The 15,680-nt window shown below is 47.5% G+C and overlaps 7 protein-coding genes across 7 annotated transcripts; 3 read left to right on the forward strand and 4 right to left on the reverse strand.

Moving 5' to 3' along the window:
• Positions 1 to 239: 239 nt before the first annotated feature.
• I302_102135 (ATP-dependent RNA helicase FAL1) lies at positions 240 to 2,140 on the reverse strand (the record flags this gene model as incomplete). Its single annotated transcript, XM_019187514.1, has 7 exons — positions 240 to 492; positions 545 to 706; positions 766 to 1,040; positions 1,380 to 1,807; positions 1,884 to 1,893; positions 2,010 to 2,055; positions 2,124 to 2,140. The coding sequence occupies 7 exons, from the start codon at positions 2,138 to 2,140 to the stop codon at positions 240 to 242; spliced, it is 1,191 nt and encodes a 396-aa protein (XP_019050392.1).
• Positions 2,141 to 2,470: 330 nt separating this feature from the next.
• I302_102136 (uncharacterized protein) lies at positions 2,471 to 4,857 on the forward strand (the record flags this gene model as incomplete). Its single annotated transcript, XM_065869420.1, has 8 exons — positions 2,471 to 2,566; positions 2,636 to 2,954; positions 3,174 to 3,572; positions 3,660 to 4,065; positions 4,195 to 4,215; positions 4,268 to 4,363; positions 4,427 to 4,551; positions 4,724 to 4,857. 8 exons carry the CDS (start codon positions 2,471 to 2,473, stop codon positions 4,855 to 4,857), a joined length of 1,596 nt encoding a protein of 531 aa, XP_065725492.1.
• Positions 4,858 to 5,327: 470 nt separating this feature from the next.
• On the reverse strand, positions 5,328 to 5,879 carry I302_102137 (uncharacterized protein; the record flags this gene model as incomplete). Its single annotated transcript, XM_019187516.1, has 1 exon — positions 5,328 to 5,879. One exon carries the CDS (start codon positions 5,877 to 5,879, stop codon positions 5,328 to 5,330), a length of 552 nt encoding a protein of 183 aa, XP_019050394.1.
• A 435-nt stretch (positions 5,880 to 6,314) lies between these two features.
• I302_102138 (uncharacterized protein) lies at positions 6,315 to 8,871 on the reverse strand (the record flags this gene model as incomplete). Its single annotated transcript, XM_019187517.1, has 12 exons — positions 6,315 to 6,419; positions 6,498 to 7,005; positions 7,063 to 7,498; positions 7,555 to 7,624; positions 7,680 to 7,943; positions 8,019 to 8,082; positions 8,148 to 8,280; positions 8,353 to 8,430; positions 8,501 to 8,528; positions 8,609 to 8,623; positions 8,686 to 8,792; positions 8,856 to 8,871. 12 exons carry the CDS (start codon positions 8,869 to 8,871, stop codon positions 6,315 to 6,317), a joined length of 1,824 nt encoding a protein of 607 aa, XP_019050395.1.
• Positions 8,872 to 9,575: 704 nt separating this feature from the next.
• Positions 9,576 to 11,594, forward strand: I302_102139 (uncharacterized protein; the record flags this gene model as incomplete). Its single annotated transcript, XM_019187518.1, has 8 exons — positions 9,576 to 9,633; positions 9,701 to 9,964; positions 10,043 to 10,134; positions 10,255 to 10,316; positions 10,399 to 10,488; positions 10,576 to 10,876; positions 10,982 to 11,057; positions 11,134 to 11,594. The coding sequence occupies 8 exons, from the start codon at positions 9,576 to 9,578 to the stop codon at positions 11,592 to 11,594; spliced, it is 1,404 nt and encodes a 467-aa protein (XP_019050396.1).
• Positions 11,595 to 11,772: 178 nt separating this feature from the next.
• Positions 11,773 to 12,968, reverse strand: I302_102140 (uncharacterized protein; the record flags this gene model as incomplete). The annotated part of the gene is made up of 2 exons (XM_019187519.1): positions 11,773 to 12,527; positions 12,635 to 12,968. 2 exons carry the CDS (start codon positions 12,966 to 12,968, stop codon positions 11,773 to 11,775), a joined length of 1,089 nt encoding a protein of 362 aa, XP_019050397.1.
• A 392-nt stretch (positions 12,969 to 13,360) lies between these two features.
• On the forward strand, positions 13,361 to 15,668 carry I302_102141 (uncharacterized protein; the record flags this gene model as incomplete). The annotated part of the gene is made up of 7 exons (XM_019187520.1): positions 13,361 to 13,783; positions 13,913 to 14,038; positions 14,139 to 14,246; positions 14,342 to 14,440; positions 14,517 to 14,610; positions 14,680 to 14,810; positions 14,928 to 15,668. 7 exons carry the CDS (start codon positions 13,361 to 13,363, stop codon positions 15,666 to 15,668), a joined length of 1,722 nt encoding a protein of 573 aa, XP_019050398.1.
• Between the last annotated feature and the right edge of the window lie 12 nt (positions 15,669 to 15,680).

A 15,680-nucleotide genomic window follows, 5' to 3' on the forward strand; every position in this document is an offset into this window, starting at 1 on the left:
TAAATGACACACATGGAGGGATCTTTGTTGTACAATCGATGGGTTGTCAGGATGAGAACGCGTCGACCCTTGTTGTCAGTATCATGTCATCAGGCCAAACACAGATATTCCTGCTACTCACGCCACACCGCAGAGCATTAGATTACATCAGTATAGAGCTATAGTTGCATATGCATATACATTTTTATTTAATCGATCCCTAAAACCCTTCATTCACCCTTCCTCACCGATCAGAAGACCTATGTAAGCTCAGTGACGTTCATAGGCATTTCGTCGATCTGGGTTGAGTAGTACTGTTCGATATCCCTCAAAATCCTGACATCTTCCACAGTGACAAAGTTGATAGCCACACCTTTTCGACCGAATCGACCTGATCTACCTATTCTGTGCAGATAGTTTTCTCGAGAAGTGGGTAAGTCGTAGTTGATAACCAGTGAGACTTGTTGAACATCGATACCTCTTGCCCATACATCGGTGGTGATAAGAACTCGACTGCGGAATCATTGTGAGCTAAACGCAGCCTTTACCAGTGAAGGTCGCTCACCTTTGACCACCTCTGAATTCAGCCATGATAGCATCCCTCTCCTTCTGAACCATTTCACCGTGCATACTACTGACAGTGAAATTGGCTTCTCTCATCTTCTCGGTGAGCCAATCAACCTTTCTTCGGGTATTACAGAAGATGACAGCTTGGGTGATAGTAAGCCTAAAAGCGTTGAATATGAGTTAAATGTGCCTGTCCGAAATGATTGCAACCTAACTCACGTATCATACAAGTCACACAAGGTATCGAATTTCCAATCCTCCTTCTCAACAGCCACGAAGAATTGCTTGATACCTTCCAAAGTCAACTCATCACGCTTGACCAGGATTCGGATGGGATCAGTCATGAACTTGGTGGTCATTTCAAGGACATCGTGAGGGAGAGTAGCGGAGACGACTACTACTTGGGTAGCAGGCGGGAGGTATCGGTAGATGTCGTAGATTTGATCTTTGAATCCTTTGTTGAGCAGTTCATCGGATTCATCAAGAATGAGCATCTGTGGAATGGTCAGCGTTTGACCAAGCGCTCCCGCTGATTATCATTCTTGCCCCTCCGCGACTTCGCCTCTGACCTCTCGCATCCATCCCCCACTCCCGCCCTTATCCGACTCGGTGTGCACCCTTCTACATCCCCTGCTCCGTCTTGCTCCTCAGGCTTTCGCCTCTTCTCCGTCCCTCCGCCCTCACAATCCACCGATGTTTCATTCCCGTCCCACTTCGTCCACCACTTGGTCTCCCATCCACCAACATTCCGCCTGCTCATCTTCCTGTCCAATCCTCCACCCCACACGAAACTCTACGGACATTCGTCCAGCGCTCAACCAGCATGAACTCACCTTGATATCCTTAGTCCTCAAATTCCTTCTCCTGATCATATCAAACACTCTACCAGGCGTACCGGAAACGACCTGTTGACCAGCTTCCAACTTCCTGATATCCTCCCCAACACTGGTCCCACCAATACATGCGTGACATGATACATTCATGTAATCACCCAAAGCCAGCACAACAGTCTGAATCTGAATCGCCAATTCTCTAGTAGGTGATAGGACCAAGACTTGAGTTTCTCTGATCTTGGTATCGATGGATTGCAAGGCCGATATAGAGAAGGTAGCAGTTTTACCTGTACCTGATTGGGCTTGGGCGATAACGTCTCGACCCCTCATAATGGGGATAATCGCTCGCTGTTGGATGGCGGATGGTTTCTCAAAGTTGTAGGCGTAGATACCTCGGAGTAGGTCTTCTTTCAAGTTGAGCGCCTCGACTGGGAAGATGAACATGACATGATTGTCAACATACGATGCGACACCACTGAGAAAGAAGGAGGTGGTCAAACTCACAAGTAGGAGCCTATATTCGAGAGGAACAAAAAGTGTCATAACATGAGCACCCCTGTACCTCTCGATGAAACACTCCGTTTCCATATTGGTCGTGCAGCTTGAGGAGTAAATAGATCAGATACGTACCACCGAGACTGCCTCGGAAGACTCGAAAACGAGCTTATCATCTCCGCTACGAACAACACATGAGCAGCTGTTCTTGACCTTTACGAACTCGTTCAACTTAGCTACCGCACTTACGCGTTGATTCCTGCCATTTTTGATCTCGTGCTTCTTGATGTTGAGACGATTGAAGAGCAACACAAGAGGAATTCAACGATATCTGGAATGCTTTTGGTTCAACAACATCCATAAGAAGAAGGTTGAAGAGCCAAGTGGCGGCGGGATCAAATTCATTGACCGAGATATTTCCGATCTGTGGCAGGCCCGATCAGGCGCCTCCGCCTTCCTCTTCGTGCTCAACAGACACTTTCAACATTATTTTCAAGGCAACACAACACCTTCAGCTGCATTTTTCGCTATATCTACCATAGAGAAACTCTGTGTTTTCAGCGACGAAGTAGGAAGCGGAGAAAGAGAGGAACAAAATGGACTCAATCATCGAGACTCAACGATCAGCCCATGAGGAGATAGAGCGATACGAGCAAGCCCTGGCCGAAGTGCTCCTTCAGAATCCTACGGCTGTAAGTCTTGCCTCTCTGCCACTATGTCGATATCAAAGTACATAGCTGATGAAGGGCTCTTGACTATAGCAAAAGAACATTACTAGAAGAGACAGGAAAGCAGCAGAGATATTAGGCAGGGTAGGGGGATTAAGGAAAGAATTAGTCGATTTTTATGAAGATTTACCGGGATTGAGACCTAAAGAACTGGAATTGCTTTCTGCTCCTCCTCCGGGCGAAGATGATCTAGCAGAGTTCTATGTCAGGTATAATAAGATCAAGGATTTTCATCAGAGGAATCCAGGGATTAGCAGTAGGCAGTTCATAACTCAGGTGGACGAGTTAGTCAAGGGAGATGGAGTTCAGAGTTTCACGGTGGAAGGTGATGAGGAGCCTACTATAATTGATCGTGAGTTCATGCTCATTGCATAACGGACGTGAAGAGGATATCCTCTCTCCGACTTGTCGGGGAGGATTTTGTATCATATTCCGTTGAACCGTCTGGCACAGGTATTGGATCAGATCCACGATCTTACTATCCCGTTATTTCCCTATTTTGGGTTTGTTTTGTATGATCAAGGTCACTACATATGCGGAATGATGGCTAACTCAAGATTTGTCATAACAGCTCTAGACAGCGTATTCTCAGGAGAAGAATCCCACGGAAAATACCTTGACCTCTACCTAAACCACTCCCAATATATGAACCTACGAGGTGCCACCCGTCTAAGCTATCTAGCATATTTAGAAATGTTAAAATCGGGCAAAGTGGAGAGGACGTTAGACCTCAAAGAGAAGACCACACAGGGGTATTTGGAATACGTACAAACGCTGTACAACTACCTCTTATCGTTCTTCGAGAGGGCCTTGCCTTTGGTGAATGTTCAAGCGAAATTGGCAGAGGAAGAGGAGGAGTTCAAGAAGGATTGGGCGGATGGGAAAGTAGCTGGATGGGAAGCTGAGAGTAGTAGTAATGCTAAGAAAGCGCAGGGGAATGGTACGGGTGAAGGTATATGGTGTCAATATTGTGAGTTTCTGTGGCATTTCACCATACACTGTTACCTCTACATTTCTCTTGTCTATACTTAACAGCTGACATATACTTGCTTGATAGGCCAAAAGAGCTACTCCAAACAAACAGTATACGATGCCCACCTAAATTCCGAAAAGCACAAAAAGAAAGAACAAGCCGCCAAATCATCCGACTCCTCCCAAACCAACGGTTCTCCCGCCCCTAACCCCAACCCCTCAGCATCAACATCCACATACAAGAACAAGCTAGAACAGCCAGCGAGACTTACATACCTGATCTCAGCATTATTGACTTTCCCACCCATACCTGAGAAATTGACCGATACGAGATCAGAAACAGAGAGAAAGATGGCTCTGACAGCTAGGGAGAGGGAAACGGAGTTGGAGGAGCAGGAGGAGGCTCCGCCTGTTCCAGTGGACTTGGAAAACAATGAAGAAGATGAAGATGAAGATGGGAAGATATACAATCCTCTGAAATTACCGCTTGGGTGAGTTTCACCTCCACCCGAAACGCCAATTTCACCTAAAACCCTTCTACAAGTCCCTCTATCGTCTCTATTTCGTTCCACAACTTCTCTAGACATGTTCCTATGCTGACAGAAGTGTTTTCCCTGTAGTTTCGATGGGAAGCCAATTCCGTTCTGATTCGTATCGCGTCTTTTTTGAGCTGTTCTGAGGCTCCTGGCGAAGTTTTAAAGCTAACATACGATTTTTCCACACGCTGTATAAACTTCACGGTCTCGGAGTTACGTTTGAATGCGAAGTCTGTCAAAGCACGTACCAGGGGTGAGTCCATCTGCTAATCTCTGCTGTATACATACTCTGTTGGGTGCTTATGATGTATCCTAGTCGTCGTGCATACGACAAGCACTGGCAGGAAGCGAAACACATGTATGGGTTGCGGGCGTTGGGTATCCCGCAGAATGGTGCCTTCCATTTCCGTGGGATTAGCACTATCGCTGATGTACTTGCTCGTGAGTTCATTTCCTTCATTAACTCCTTACAAGATATGGGAAACCTACCCAAGGGCTATTCGAGGGAACACAAGGAGATTTTTGCCTTTCCCTCGAATTTAGGTGGTTTATAACATCCCGACGGTAACACCTATCTGCTTCGACTGGTGCTGATCTATCATTGCTCGTATAGTCGCGGATAAGCTCAAGAGAGAAGGACGTCAATCTATAGCTGAAGCTGAGAAGGCCGAGGAAATGGAAGATGATGAAGGGAACGTGTATGACAGGAAGACATATTTCGATCTCAAGAAACAAGGGTTGTTATAGTCCCGTACAGAGGATATCCTGGGGTCGTACATAGTGGTATCTCATTGGGAAGGTCGTGTCGTCACATCATGTGTATGTAAATTCAATAAGAGGAGAGGTGGTGGTACGATGTATGCATGAGATTTTCGTGTCGATAGGTAAAAAGGGGATGGGATATTGGAGTATAGTCGCAGCTTGGAAGCACATATACACTTCGAGCAGACGAGGAGATCCATTGGCTGGTCACTTAGACTTGCTGGACTAGACCCGCCTCGAAGGTGTGCATCAAAAAGACGGTGATGTATGGATACATGCTGTCTTTTGAGCACAATGTGATATGAGCGGACACTTGGATTTTGATACATGTTTTCATTTCCTACAAGGCTATCCGACTTCCTAATCATGATATTCGTCACTATACAAACCAACCTATCCAGCTGGAAAGCTACAATCAGCCTCTCCTCTTTCCCCATACCCATAACATCACTCACCTAATACTCCCCCTGACCCGCTTTCACCGCCGCCACCAAAAAGCAAACCACCGCCGGCAAGTCCGTCACAACCGTCCTAAAAACATGCATCTTCAACCACACCCCCAACGACTCCGTCGGTCTACCATCGGGTTCACCATTCCTAATCTTCTTTAATAGTCCCAATGCCTTCGGTCCAAAGACCATATGTCCAAAAGCCAGGGCCGTACCCAGCGCATAGAATGTCTTCGCCCCGTCAAGTGTCCAAGGTGTATTTCGCAAGTTATACAGATTGGTGAATCCTGCACCGGCGGAGAAAGGGAACGAAGTGAACAGTACCATCGTACTCTTTGGTCCCCAGCTTCTGAACCATTGTGGGAGGAGGTCATTGGCTTTTTGCGGGTCGGTGGGAGGAAGCCAGGAAGAGAGGAATTGATATTCGTCGATTGCCCATTGGAGGGAGACTGTCGATGAGATCATGGGGATTAATCTGAGGACTGGGATGGGCAGGAGAGGTGGGACAGCATATCCTGAGAGGCCTGCTATGATGTTTCGGGGGGATAGCTCGACCATTTCTGTTGTGCTGGTGTGTTCAGAGTCTGGTCTACTCGTACTCAAGGGAGATGGGGGATGACCTTTTATACAACGAATGGCGAACCGGTGATCCGGCTGTATGATTCGGGGATTGTCCTTTTAGTGCAGTTGCTTAACCGATAGCGAAATGATCCGATACAGTGTACGAATATTCGTCGTATCAGTACATGTTTAAGCTTGTTTCCGTGTGGCGCTATGGAGTACAGTGCATATCGACAACTATCAATACGATCTTACGAAGAAACGTTGCAAGTGTAGGACCGTATCACCCCGCCATCGGCGCTTGGCGAGGTTATCGGGCATGGTCCCCACTATAAAGCTAGGGTGATATGAACAGTTCACAAGGCACACGGAAAAATCACTTTCGCATCTCAAGTCTACTGTATTCACATTTACACATCCTATACAATCGCTTCATGCAGGTACACTCCAAGTTCTGACTATCCCATCTGAACCGGCCGTGATGATCTTCTCATCTCCCAACCATGAGACTCCGGTAACACCACCTGGATGGGCGTTCTGCGAGTGTCACCACAAATCAGCTAAACTATCCCCATCTCATGCCTCGAATATGAGTGTACAAGGAGAAACACTCACCTTAATCGCTATATTCTTCGCCACCTTCTCCCTATCCCAGATATACACATTCTCATCCAATCCCACCGACGCCAATCGCCTATCACTCTTCGACCAGGCCAGATCTACTATTCGACCGGTATGGAAAGTCCATCGCGATGATACAGTAACCGCCCTCTTTTCAACATCAATCAGGATAATCCTCCCTGCTGAATCACCGGCAGCGAGGAATTTCCCATCTTTCGTGAATCTCAGAGACAGTATGTCTCCCTTACTATCTTCGAAAGTAGCCAACTCCTTGTCTGGGGTAGTAGACGATAAGATCACTTTCTTCCCTACTCCGTAAGCTACGATATCTGAGTTAGGTCCAGGATGAGCTGCCACGGCTGTTACACTCTCCTTGGAGAGGAGGGATGAAGAGTTCGAGCCGACTGGGAGTACTTCCAGACCCGAGGAGGTGGCTATGTAGATTGCATTGGAGGTGGAAGCAATTCCAGATGGCTGGGCTTTGATAGGTATAGATGTAGATCTGCATGTTCTTTCATGAGAACGATGATCCGATACTGTAAGAGAAAGATGAACTTACGAGAACGAATCTCCCTCGATAGAAGATACTTTATCATCCCATCCCGCAGAGTATACCTTTCCTTTCTGGTCTACGCCAAAAGCGACGACATTCGCCGTATGACCCGTTCCATTAACTTCATCGCATCTACCTTCATCTTGACCATAGCTCTCACCAATCTCGAACCTCTTGATCGACCCGTCGAAAGATCCAGTATAAAACGTAGCTTTCTTCTCATCATCGCCTGAAAGGGTAGACGCGGTGATTGCTTTGGTAGCTCCATGCAGTTTACGCCATTTGGCGGAAGTGGACTCTCTAGTGTCGAATACGTTCAGTACACCTGACAGCGAGATTGACACAAGGGAATTAGGACCGGCGAAGACGATACCGTTCTGCTGCGATTGGACGTCGGAGCCGACAGCGTAGCTTTGGGTGGATTTGAGCGATGATGCGTCCCCTGGAATTTCGAGCTAGTCAGCCTGAGCTGGTACAACCAGCTTGGAGATTACTCACAAATCGAGACGATACCGTCGGCACCGGCGGTAGCGATAGATTGAGAATCAGGGTTCCATGAACAAGCCATCTGTACGAAGAAATTGTCAGCCTCAGAGCATGAGAGGATGGTCCAATTCGCTCACCAAAGAACTACCGCCCTCTCTCTCCGCTTCCCCCTTAGTCTCACCCGTCTTTCCATCGTAGAAGAACAACTTCCCATCACTAGCGACACTAGCGAACAAATCGCCATTCGGCGAGAATGCCACATCCTGAACGAATCTGGTATGGGTGTTGATCATTTTATCGTATTTGAAGGGCACGGCGGAATGGAATATGATGGAGTTGTCATCTGAGGCGGAGAGGGCTTTGAATGGTCTTTGATGGCGGATCGAGAGGGCGTTGATCGGCTACAGTCACACATAAGATGTAATGGCGGATTATCAGCTTGCGTATGGCGAGAGACGAGGATGGTGCGAGCTTACCTTGGAGTGCCCGGTGATTTCACCGCATGATGAGCCGGAGTCCATGAAGAATGCAGCACCGAATCTACATCAATCCATAGGTTAGCTACCGATGGGGGAGATGCGTATCTTAGTCAATGACATGCTTACTTGTCTTTGCCCTCACCACCCACTATGATCCTCTTGCTTTCCCCATCCCATGCTAAATCCTTGATCTTACCTGATAATGGTCTAATAGCCAGTTTGAGGTTGTTTTCGGGATTGGTGACGTCCCATATTCTCACTACGCCCCAAGAGTTGTATCAGTAAGGTAGTAATGAAGCGTAGAAAGAGATCATATGGAGAATCGACTCACCTTCACCGGATACATCGGCAGAAGCGGCATAATAACCTGAAGGAGAGAATCGAGCTACTGTAGCTGCCCTGGTGTGTTCTGTCGAAAGGAAAGAGTCGATCAGCTTTTCCTCTCACATTTCCATCTCAAGAAGCTGAAGAGGACTGACGGGTATAAGCATGGGATAGACCAGTATGCTATTTCGAGGTATTGGATGGATCAGTATGTTGCGTCAAGTTCGATACTTTGCATTCAGGTAGCTCGAAGAGATACGTACGTTAAGGTCTCGGATCTGCAGAGAAGCATAAGTCAGAACAGCGGTTCAAGGGTGATATTAGGATACATCAGACTTACTATGACAGCTCTACCATTCGTGTAGATCAACTTCTCTCCCTTGGGATCTACACCCAACTTGGTTGATTCCGACCTGGCCGTAGCGGGATCACAGGGGTATATAGGGCCTATGAAATCGACCATTAGTTTCCAATCCCAATCAGGATGCTCTCGGCTCCACACTAGCTCACCAGCTTTGTATGCCATCTTGCTTGGTATGCTTGAGGTATATGTAGCAGACACGCATCCATATTAACAAAGCTGTTCATCACCCAACAACCAAGTGGACACATCTCACAGCCTCGCGTCATAGCCCATCGCATTCTCTCCACGTGGATACCACGATATCTCTCACGTTCAAGTCGCTAATACTGATCTTTCCGTGATTTGAGATTTGCCATTGTGTTATCCTCTCTGGCCTCTTTTGGCTAAGATCATGTGTAGTATCTGTTCTTAACGCTGTGAGAAGCGTTACACGACCAAGGTCGTTTCTTCTCGCCGAGTTTTTCACGCCTTTCGTCGCCTCTTCAGCTTGCTGAATGCGTTCGAACGATGTCGCTGCCACCGCACTGCCGGCTTCTGATGTCAGGGCTCCAAACGATTATCTTTTGCTTTTTGCATTTTGCCTTTTGCTTTTCAATGCGCGTATGAGTAAGGTGAAAGTGGAGGTTGGTCGAATGAGGAATGTGTTGTACGCTGTAGCTTGGAGACGACGGATGCAGGTGTTTCATGTTACCAGTGAGATGTATTGGTAGTGCAAGATCTAAGATTATATCATCAAGTAAGACAAGACATCCGGGCGAGTGTGAGCTGAAGCAGAGGTCAGACCAACGAGACAACCTGCAGCGAAAGTGACGTTGCACATTTGTGTTACAACATCTTTCTCGCATCTCGACATACAATACTTGAACATGGAGTCCAAAGGTATAGTCAAGATAGTATTCTTAGCATTGGTGTTGGACCTGTTAGGTGAGATTGCTCTCAGATAGTCTCATAAAAACAACGTGCAGGGCTAACAGCTCTGTGTCGCTCGTAGCATTTACAATCCCCCTCCCGCTCTTCCCAAGGTTAACAGCATGGTACCTCCATTTGGACTCTTCGCCCGACTCCCTACTTTCCAAATTATTACTGATAAGTAGAAAATGGAGATCAACATTACTCTCATTTTCATCAAGCTCGAGCGAACAAGGCCTGGGAGTCGGAGCAGGGAAGAAAGAATGGGATGTAGTGTTATTGGGAGGTGCGATGGGGAGTCTTTTTAGCTTTTGCCAGTGCTTGATCAGTCCTTGGCTTGGTAGGCGTGAGTGAGCCCTTTGCGTTGTCTGATATGGTCCCAATAAACAGGATGATGAGCTGAATGATCGAGATGGTGGTGCAGTGTCTGATAAGCATGGGAGAAAGAGGGTGTTGCTGGCTACGATGATGGGGAATATATTGAGCGCTTTGATTTGGATACAATCCACTTCATTTGTGAGTCGATCTTTTCGGATTCTGGAATGACTTCTCACATCTCCTTAACCTAATTTTCTGGGGGTCATAGGCAATTGGCCCAGGTAGAGATACTGATGACCCATACACATCATTATACAGGCTTCATTCCTCTTATCCCGTCTCGTCGGAGGTCTGAGTGAAGGAAATGTCCAGCTCAGCACGTAAGTGATTCTCATCTACTCTAATACCCTGCTGTCGTGACAGGCATATGGACTGATGCTGAAATGACCTTGATCGGTGCAGAGCCATCATAAGTGACGTGACAACATCTTCGACTCGATCAAGGAGTCTAGCATTGGTTGGAATAGCATTTTCCATATGCTTTACACTAGGGTATGTCCGCCATCTCCTCGCTACTATACCTCATCCTGAGAGCAAGAAATGTCACGACAAGACGCCAAATACTGATAATGATAGTAGCCCATCACTAGGAGCATATTTCGCCTCCCAACCTCTCCCCCTCACATCCCCTTCCTCCGAGAACCGATTTAATATATACGCATTACCAGCTACGATATCCCTTGTGCTGCTCTTGGTGGAGACGCTTTACCTAGCTGCGAAATTACCAGAAACGAAGGGATGGAAGAAGGCGCAAGATGATACTAGTGTAGCGGGGAAGGACAAGAAGGAGGATCAGGTTACTCTGTTGGCGGAAGAAAGGTCGAGGAAGTTGAATGTCGTTGGAAGATTACATGGCTTATTCTTGTTATTCTTTTCGGGGGTGGGTCCGATATTCAGACTCCAGATTGTCATGCGAAATCTCTCGCACTGCTTCGTCAGGCGAAGGGAGTAGGCAGTAGAGAGTGCTGATATTGTTATTCTGCAGGCCGAATTCACATTGACCTTTCTGACATACGATCTATTCCAAGCCTCCAACGCTCAGAACGGTCGACTCCTCTCATGTAAGTTTCCCATTCCATCTCCTCAATTCGTCCCCTTCAATCCGTTGATTATGCTAATACCACTTCCCCCCCTCAGACATCGGCATCCTCTCCGCCCTCCTACAAGCGCGGCACGTCCGCCCCTCCCTCGCCCGCCTCGGCGAACTTCGGGTAGCCTCCCGAGGTATCCTGTCCTGCGTCCTCGCTCTCTCCCTCCTTTCCATCCTTCCCCTCTCACCCATCTTATCTTCTCGGCGAGTGTCTACAGCAGTACTGTACGCCTCAGCCACATGCCTTTCATACACCTCCGCAACTGTCGTCACTGGCCTTACAGCGTCGGCGGCATCTCTAGTGAACGAACAAGAACGGGGTAAAGCCCTTGGAGGGTTTAGGTCGAAAGGTCAGCTAGGGAGGGCTGTGGGTCCGCTGCTGGCTAGCTCGATATACTGGGTTAATGGGCCGACAGTGACTTATGCGAGCTTGGCGGTGTGTTTAGTTGGGGTATATGCGCTGGCGAGGGCGCAGGTGGATGAGAAGAAGAAGGAGAAGATGACGTAGATGCATACAACATGTGATCAATCTATGGTTTCTACTGGCGTGTACGATGTTACATCCTGATGATACGCCTTCGGATATATCCACGATGTTTTGCTAAATCTCCCAGCCCTACTGATCATTGTCCTTTCCAGAGTTGAACCAAACATGAGAAAATCCGTCTTGACAGACCTCCCTTCGCTCACTTGGACCAGCCAACAACCATCCTTTCCACCCCGTACTGATCTCTCCAAACTTCCGTCCTCTTAATCCTTCCACCACTCCTAACAATCTCAACCACATCCCCCGCCTGACCCTGCCCAATCTCCAAAGCCAGTCTCGGTATACCTTTCCAACCCTTCTTCTCCAGCTGCTCCTCCTCAGCCAGTAAATCAGGTAAGATCTCAGCGATCCTCTGGTAGTATTTCAGTCCCTTCCCTTCCTTCGCATCCAGTCCATCACCAAGTAAGGCCGAGGGGGACTCATAGTTCTTCACGCTGGGGGGTAGGGCTTGATACTCCGAGTAAGGTATATAAGGTGGATTGGAAATGATCAGTCCATATCGTCCATCATCACCCGCCTCCACCTTTTCGGAATTATGCGTGGACAGGAGAAGTGAGGGATCTTTGAATATATTCCCATATTTCGATTTAACCCTATCGCCCAAATCTAGATCACGAGCATTGATCATACCCAATTGAACCGCCACTGGGGAATTGTCAATACCCGTCACTCTACTTAGAGGGTTGAGCTTGGCGAGCAGCAGGCCTATACATCCCGTTCCGGAACATAGATCTAGTATATTCAGTGGGGCGGTTGGTCTTTCTCTGAAAGTTAGGGGAGGGATCGAGGAGAGGATGAGAGAGGAGAGTTGGGAGGTTAGATGGGCAGTTTCGGGGCGGGGGATCAGGACGGGGCGGCGGAGTTGGATAGTTAGGGGACCGAAGTCGGTGGTTCCTAAGTGATAATTATATAATAAGTTGAATTCCACTCTGTGTTTACTTGGCGAGAAAACTAGTAGTGCCTAAGGGGCATGCTTTGGGGTGAGTAGGACTGATGCCTACCCAGTATATACTGTATAGGTTCGCCCTTTCCCCTCCTCTCTACTATCTTAGCTATACTATCCTCTTCTACTTCTGGCATTCGGCCCTTGGCCATCTGACGATTCGCGATCTCTCGGACTTCTTGAGTGATCCATCGTAGCTCGTTGATTGCATCTTCCTCGGTGAGCTCTTGGTTCTGAAGTAGGGTTCGGACATGGTCGGGCTGGGATGAGCTGGATAAAGAGTGATTTCGAGACGACGAAGCGAACTTATATCGATTGGGCCGGGTCGGTATAGACGTCTTTGGTATAGTACCTCGCCCTAGGAGATTGAGGGAGGAGCGTAAGGCCGTCATGCCTGGAAGTGGGGTCTATGATTTCCGGATTTGCGTACCAAGTACTCGTAATTTTAGTCTATACAGTGAATTGTTCATGTTCGTCTCGCTCTCTTCCAACTTTTGAGATCAACACGGCTTTCCGTCGGAAACACCTGGATCAACTGACGTGGATTTTTTCCCCCTCTTTATCGGTATCTTACCTCTGCATGACGCTCGAATCCATTCGAGTAGAGTCGGTTTACCTTTTGGGAACATCTCAACTTTTTCAAAGGCGAAGCTATCATTGATAAAACTCACATACCACTCAACCCGCTTGTATGCTCGTCCCCCTCCTCAGACGGACATCCAGGCAACCCTTCTCACCACTCTCACCACTCAGACCTCTCACATACACACGGCAATCCACCAGAATGTCCAGCTCATCAGCAACCATAACCTCAATTAACGAAGAGATCCTCTCCCTCCAAAACAGAATCAAGGAACTCAAAGTATCAAAGCAAGATGCCTCGGCCGAAGTAAACTCCATGAAAGCTCTCAAGGAGCAGCTCAAGTCCCTCACAAAGGATCAAGCGTCAGATGGTCCAGTGGCTTCGAACTTTACGTTGAAGACTCCCAAGGGGACTATCGACCATAAACCCGAAGCTGCCCTTCTGCGTAAAAAGATCTTTTCGACGCTGGAAGGTATCTTTTTGAAACATGATGCGAGCACTATTGATACACCCGTGTTCGAGTTGAAGGAGATCTTGGCGGGCAAATATGGGGAGGATTCGAAATTGATTTATGATCTGAGTGATCAGGGGGGTGAATTATGTAGTTTGAGATATGATTTGACTGTGGGTGAACTTCTCTCAAAAATAACATCATACCGTCTCTCCATCTCCATCTGGAATGAGGAGGTCCTGTCTGTCAGAGATTGAGGAGTTATTGGATCTAGCATATACTGATATCGCTGCATGTTTCAGGTCCCATTCGCAAGATACGTAGCTATGAACGGTATAACCTCAATGAAGAGATACCACATTGGTAAGGTGTATCGAAGAGATCAACCGGTAATGACCAAAGGAAGGATGAGAGAGTTCTACCAGTGTGTGAGTTTACATCTATCCCAATTTAGCCGAACTACCTCAGAACCTTTGATCATACCGTACTATATATGTGCGCTGATGCTGACTCCTGCCGCTGAATTAGGATATCGACATAGCAGGAACGTGTGATCCTATGGTCTACGACTCTGAGATCCTCAAGATCCTCTGTGAGGCTCTGACAGCTTTGGACATCGGTCAATATACTGTCAAGGTGGGTTTCGGCTGCTCCCACATTCACCTCTCTCTTTCTCCGCATGGAAGACGATGCATGGGGAGAAGTGGGCTCACACACAAACTCGAACATAGATCAACCACAGAAAGATCCTAGATGGTATATTCCAATTAGCAGGTGTACCAGCCGACAAGACTCGATCGATCTCCTCCGCCGTAGATAAGCTTGACAAGGTGAGTTAGATCAACGAATTTCAGCTATTAACCAGTCTTTCAAACATGAGCTGATGTGATATGGATAATTCAACAGTTACCATGGGCAGACGTCAAGAAAGAGATGACCGTCGAAAAAGGGTTGGACGAGAATGTAGCTGATAAAATTGGACAGTATGTCGGCTTGAAAGGTGAGTAAGGATACATACCATGGCATCACCTTATTGAGGGAACAAGATAGCTGATTATCTCGATCACAGGCCCAGGATACGATGTCCTCGAAAAACTGAAATCCGACTCGGAGCTTATGGGTATACCGCTCGCCAAGCAGGGTATAGACGATATGGAAATTCTATTCAGGTATTTGAAAGTGTACAAGGTGTTGGATAAGGTAATTCAACTTTTCCCATCCATAATCCTTCCTTCTCAGAATACCCTCGGATCAGCTCAAATCACCTTATCCACTTATTCCCCTTGCTTACGTTAATTGTATTCCTGCCCAACATAGATGTCATTCGACATGTCTCTAGCAAGAGGATTAGACTACTACACCGGTATAATCTACGAAGCAATCCACGAGTCCTCCGCCCCTCCTTCCAAATCTACCAACCCCTCCGTTCCCCCATCTTCCGAGCTCTCCACCAAGACCGGTACCAAGCCCACCAAACCCTCCAAATCAAAGTCCAAATCCGGTTCTGAGGCCGTAGTGAATGAAGATGGGATTGACGAGTCCACCGTCGGGGTAGGTTCCATAGCCGCCGGAGGACGGTACGATAACCTCGTAGGGATGTTCGCCGAATCAGCCGGAAAAAAAATGAACGAGCAGGTTCCGTGTGTAGGTGTCTCCGTAGGAGTGGAGAGGGTATACAGTATAATGGAGATGCGCAGAAAGCAAACCCAAGAGAAGGTCAGGGGAAAAGAGACTGAGGTGTTTGTGTTGGGATTGGGAGGGATAGAATTGGAGAAGAGAATGGAAGTTGCAACGATGTTATGGGATAATGGGATCAAAACTTCTTTCTCACCCAAGGTGAACCCCAAGCCACCTGCGCAATGGAAACAGGCAGATGACGATGCGATCCCCTATGTGCTTATTCTCGCTCCTAAGGAGTTTGCTGAGGGGAAAGTGAGGATCAAGGCTCAGACGGGTAGGGAGAATACTATCGAGGGTGAGGATAAGAATGGTGTTGAAGTGAAGCTGGAAGAGGTTGTGGAGTATTTGAAGGAGAGGTTGGTAGATCATAGAATTTGATTGTTAGTTTAG

This window comes from Kwoniella bestiolae, chromosome 1 (assembly GCF_000512585.2).
Source record: "Kwoniella bestiolae CBS 10118 chromosome 1, complete sequence".
NCBI classification, from domain to species: Eukaryota; Fungi; Basidiomycota; class Tremellomycetes; order Tremellales; family Cryptococcaceae; genus Kwoniella; species Kwoniella bestiolae.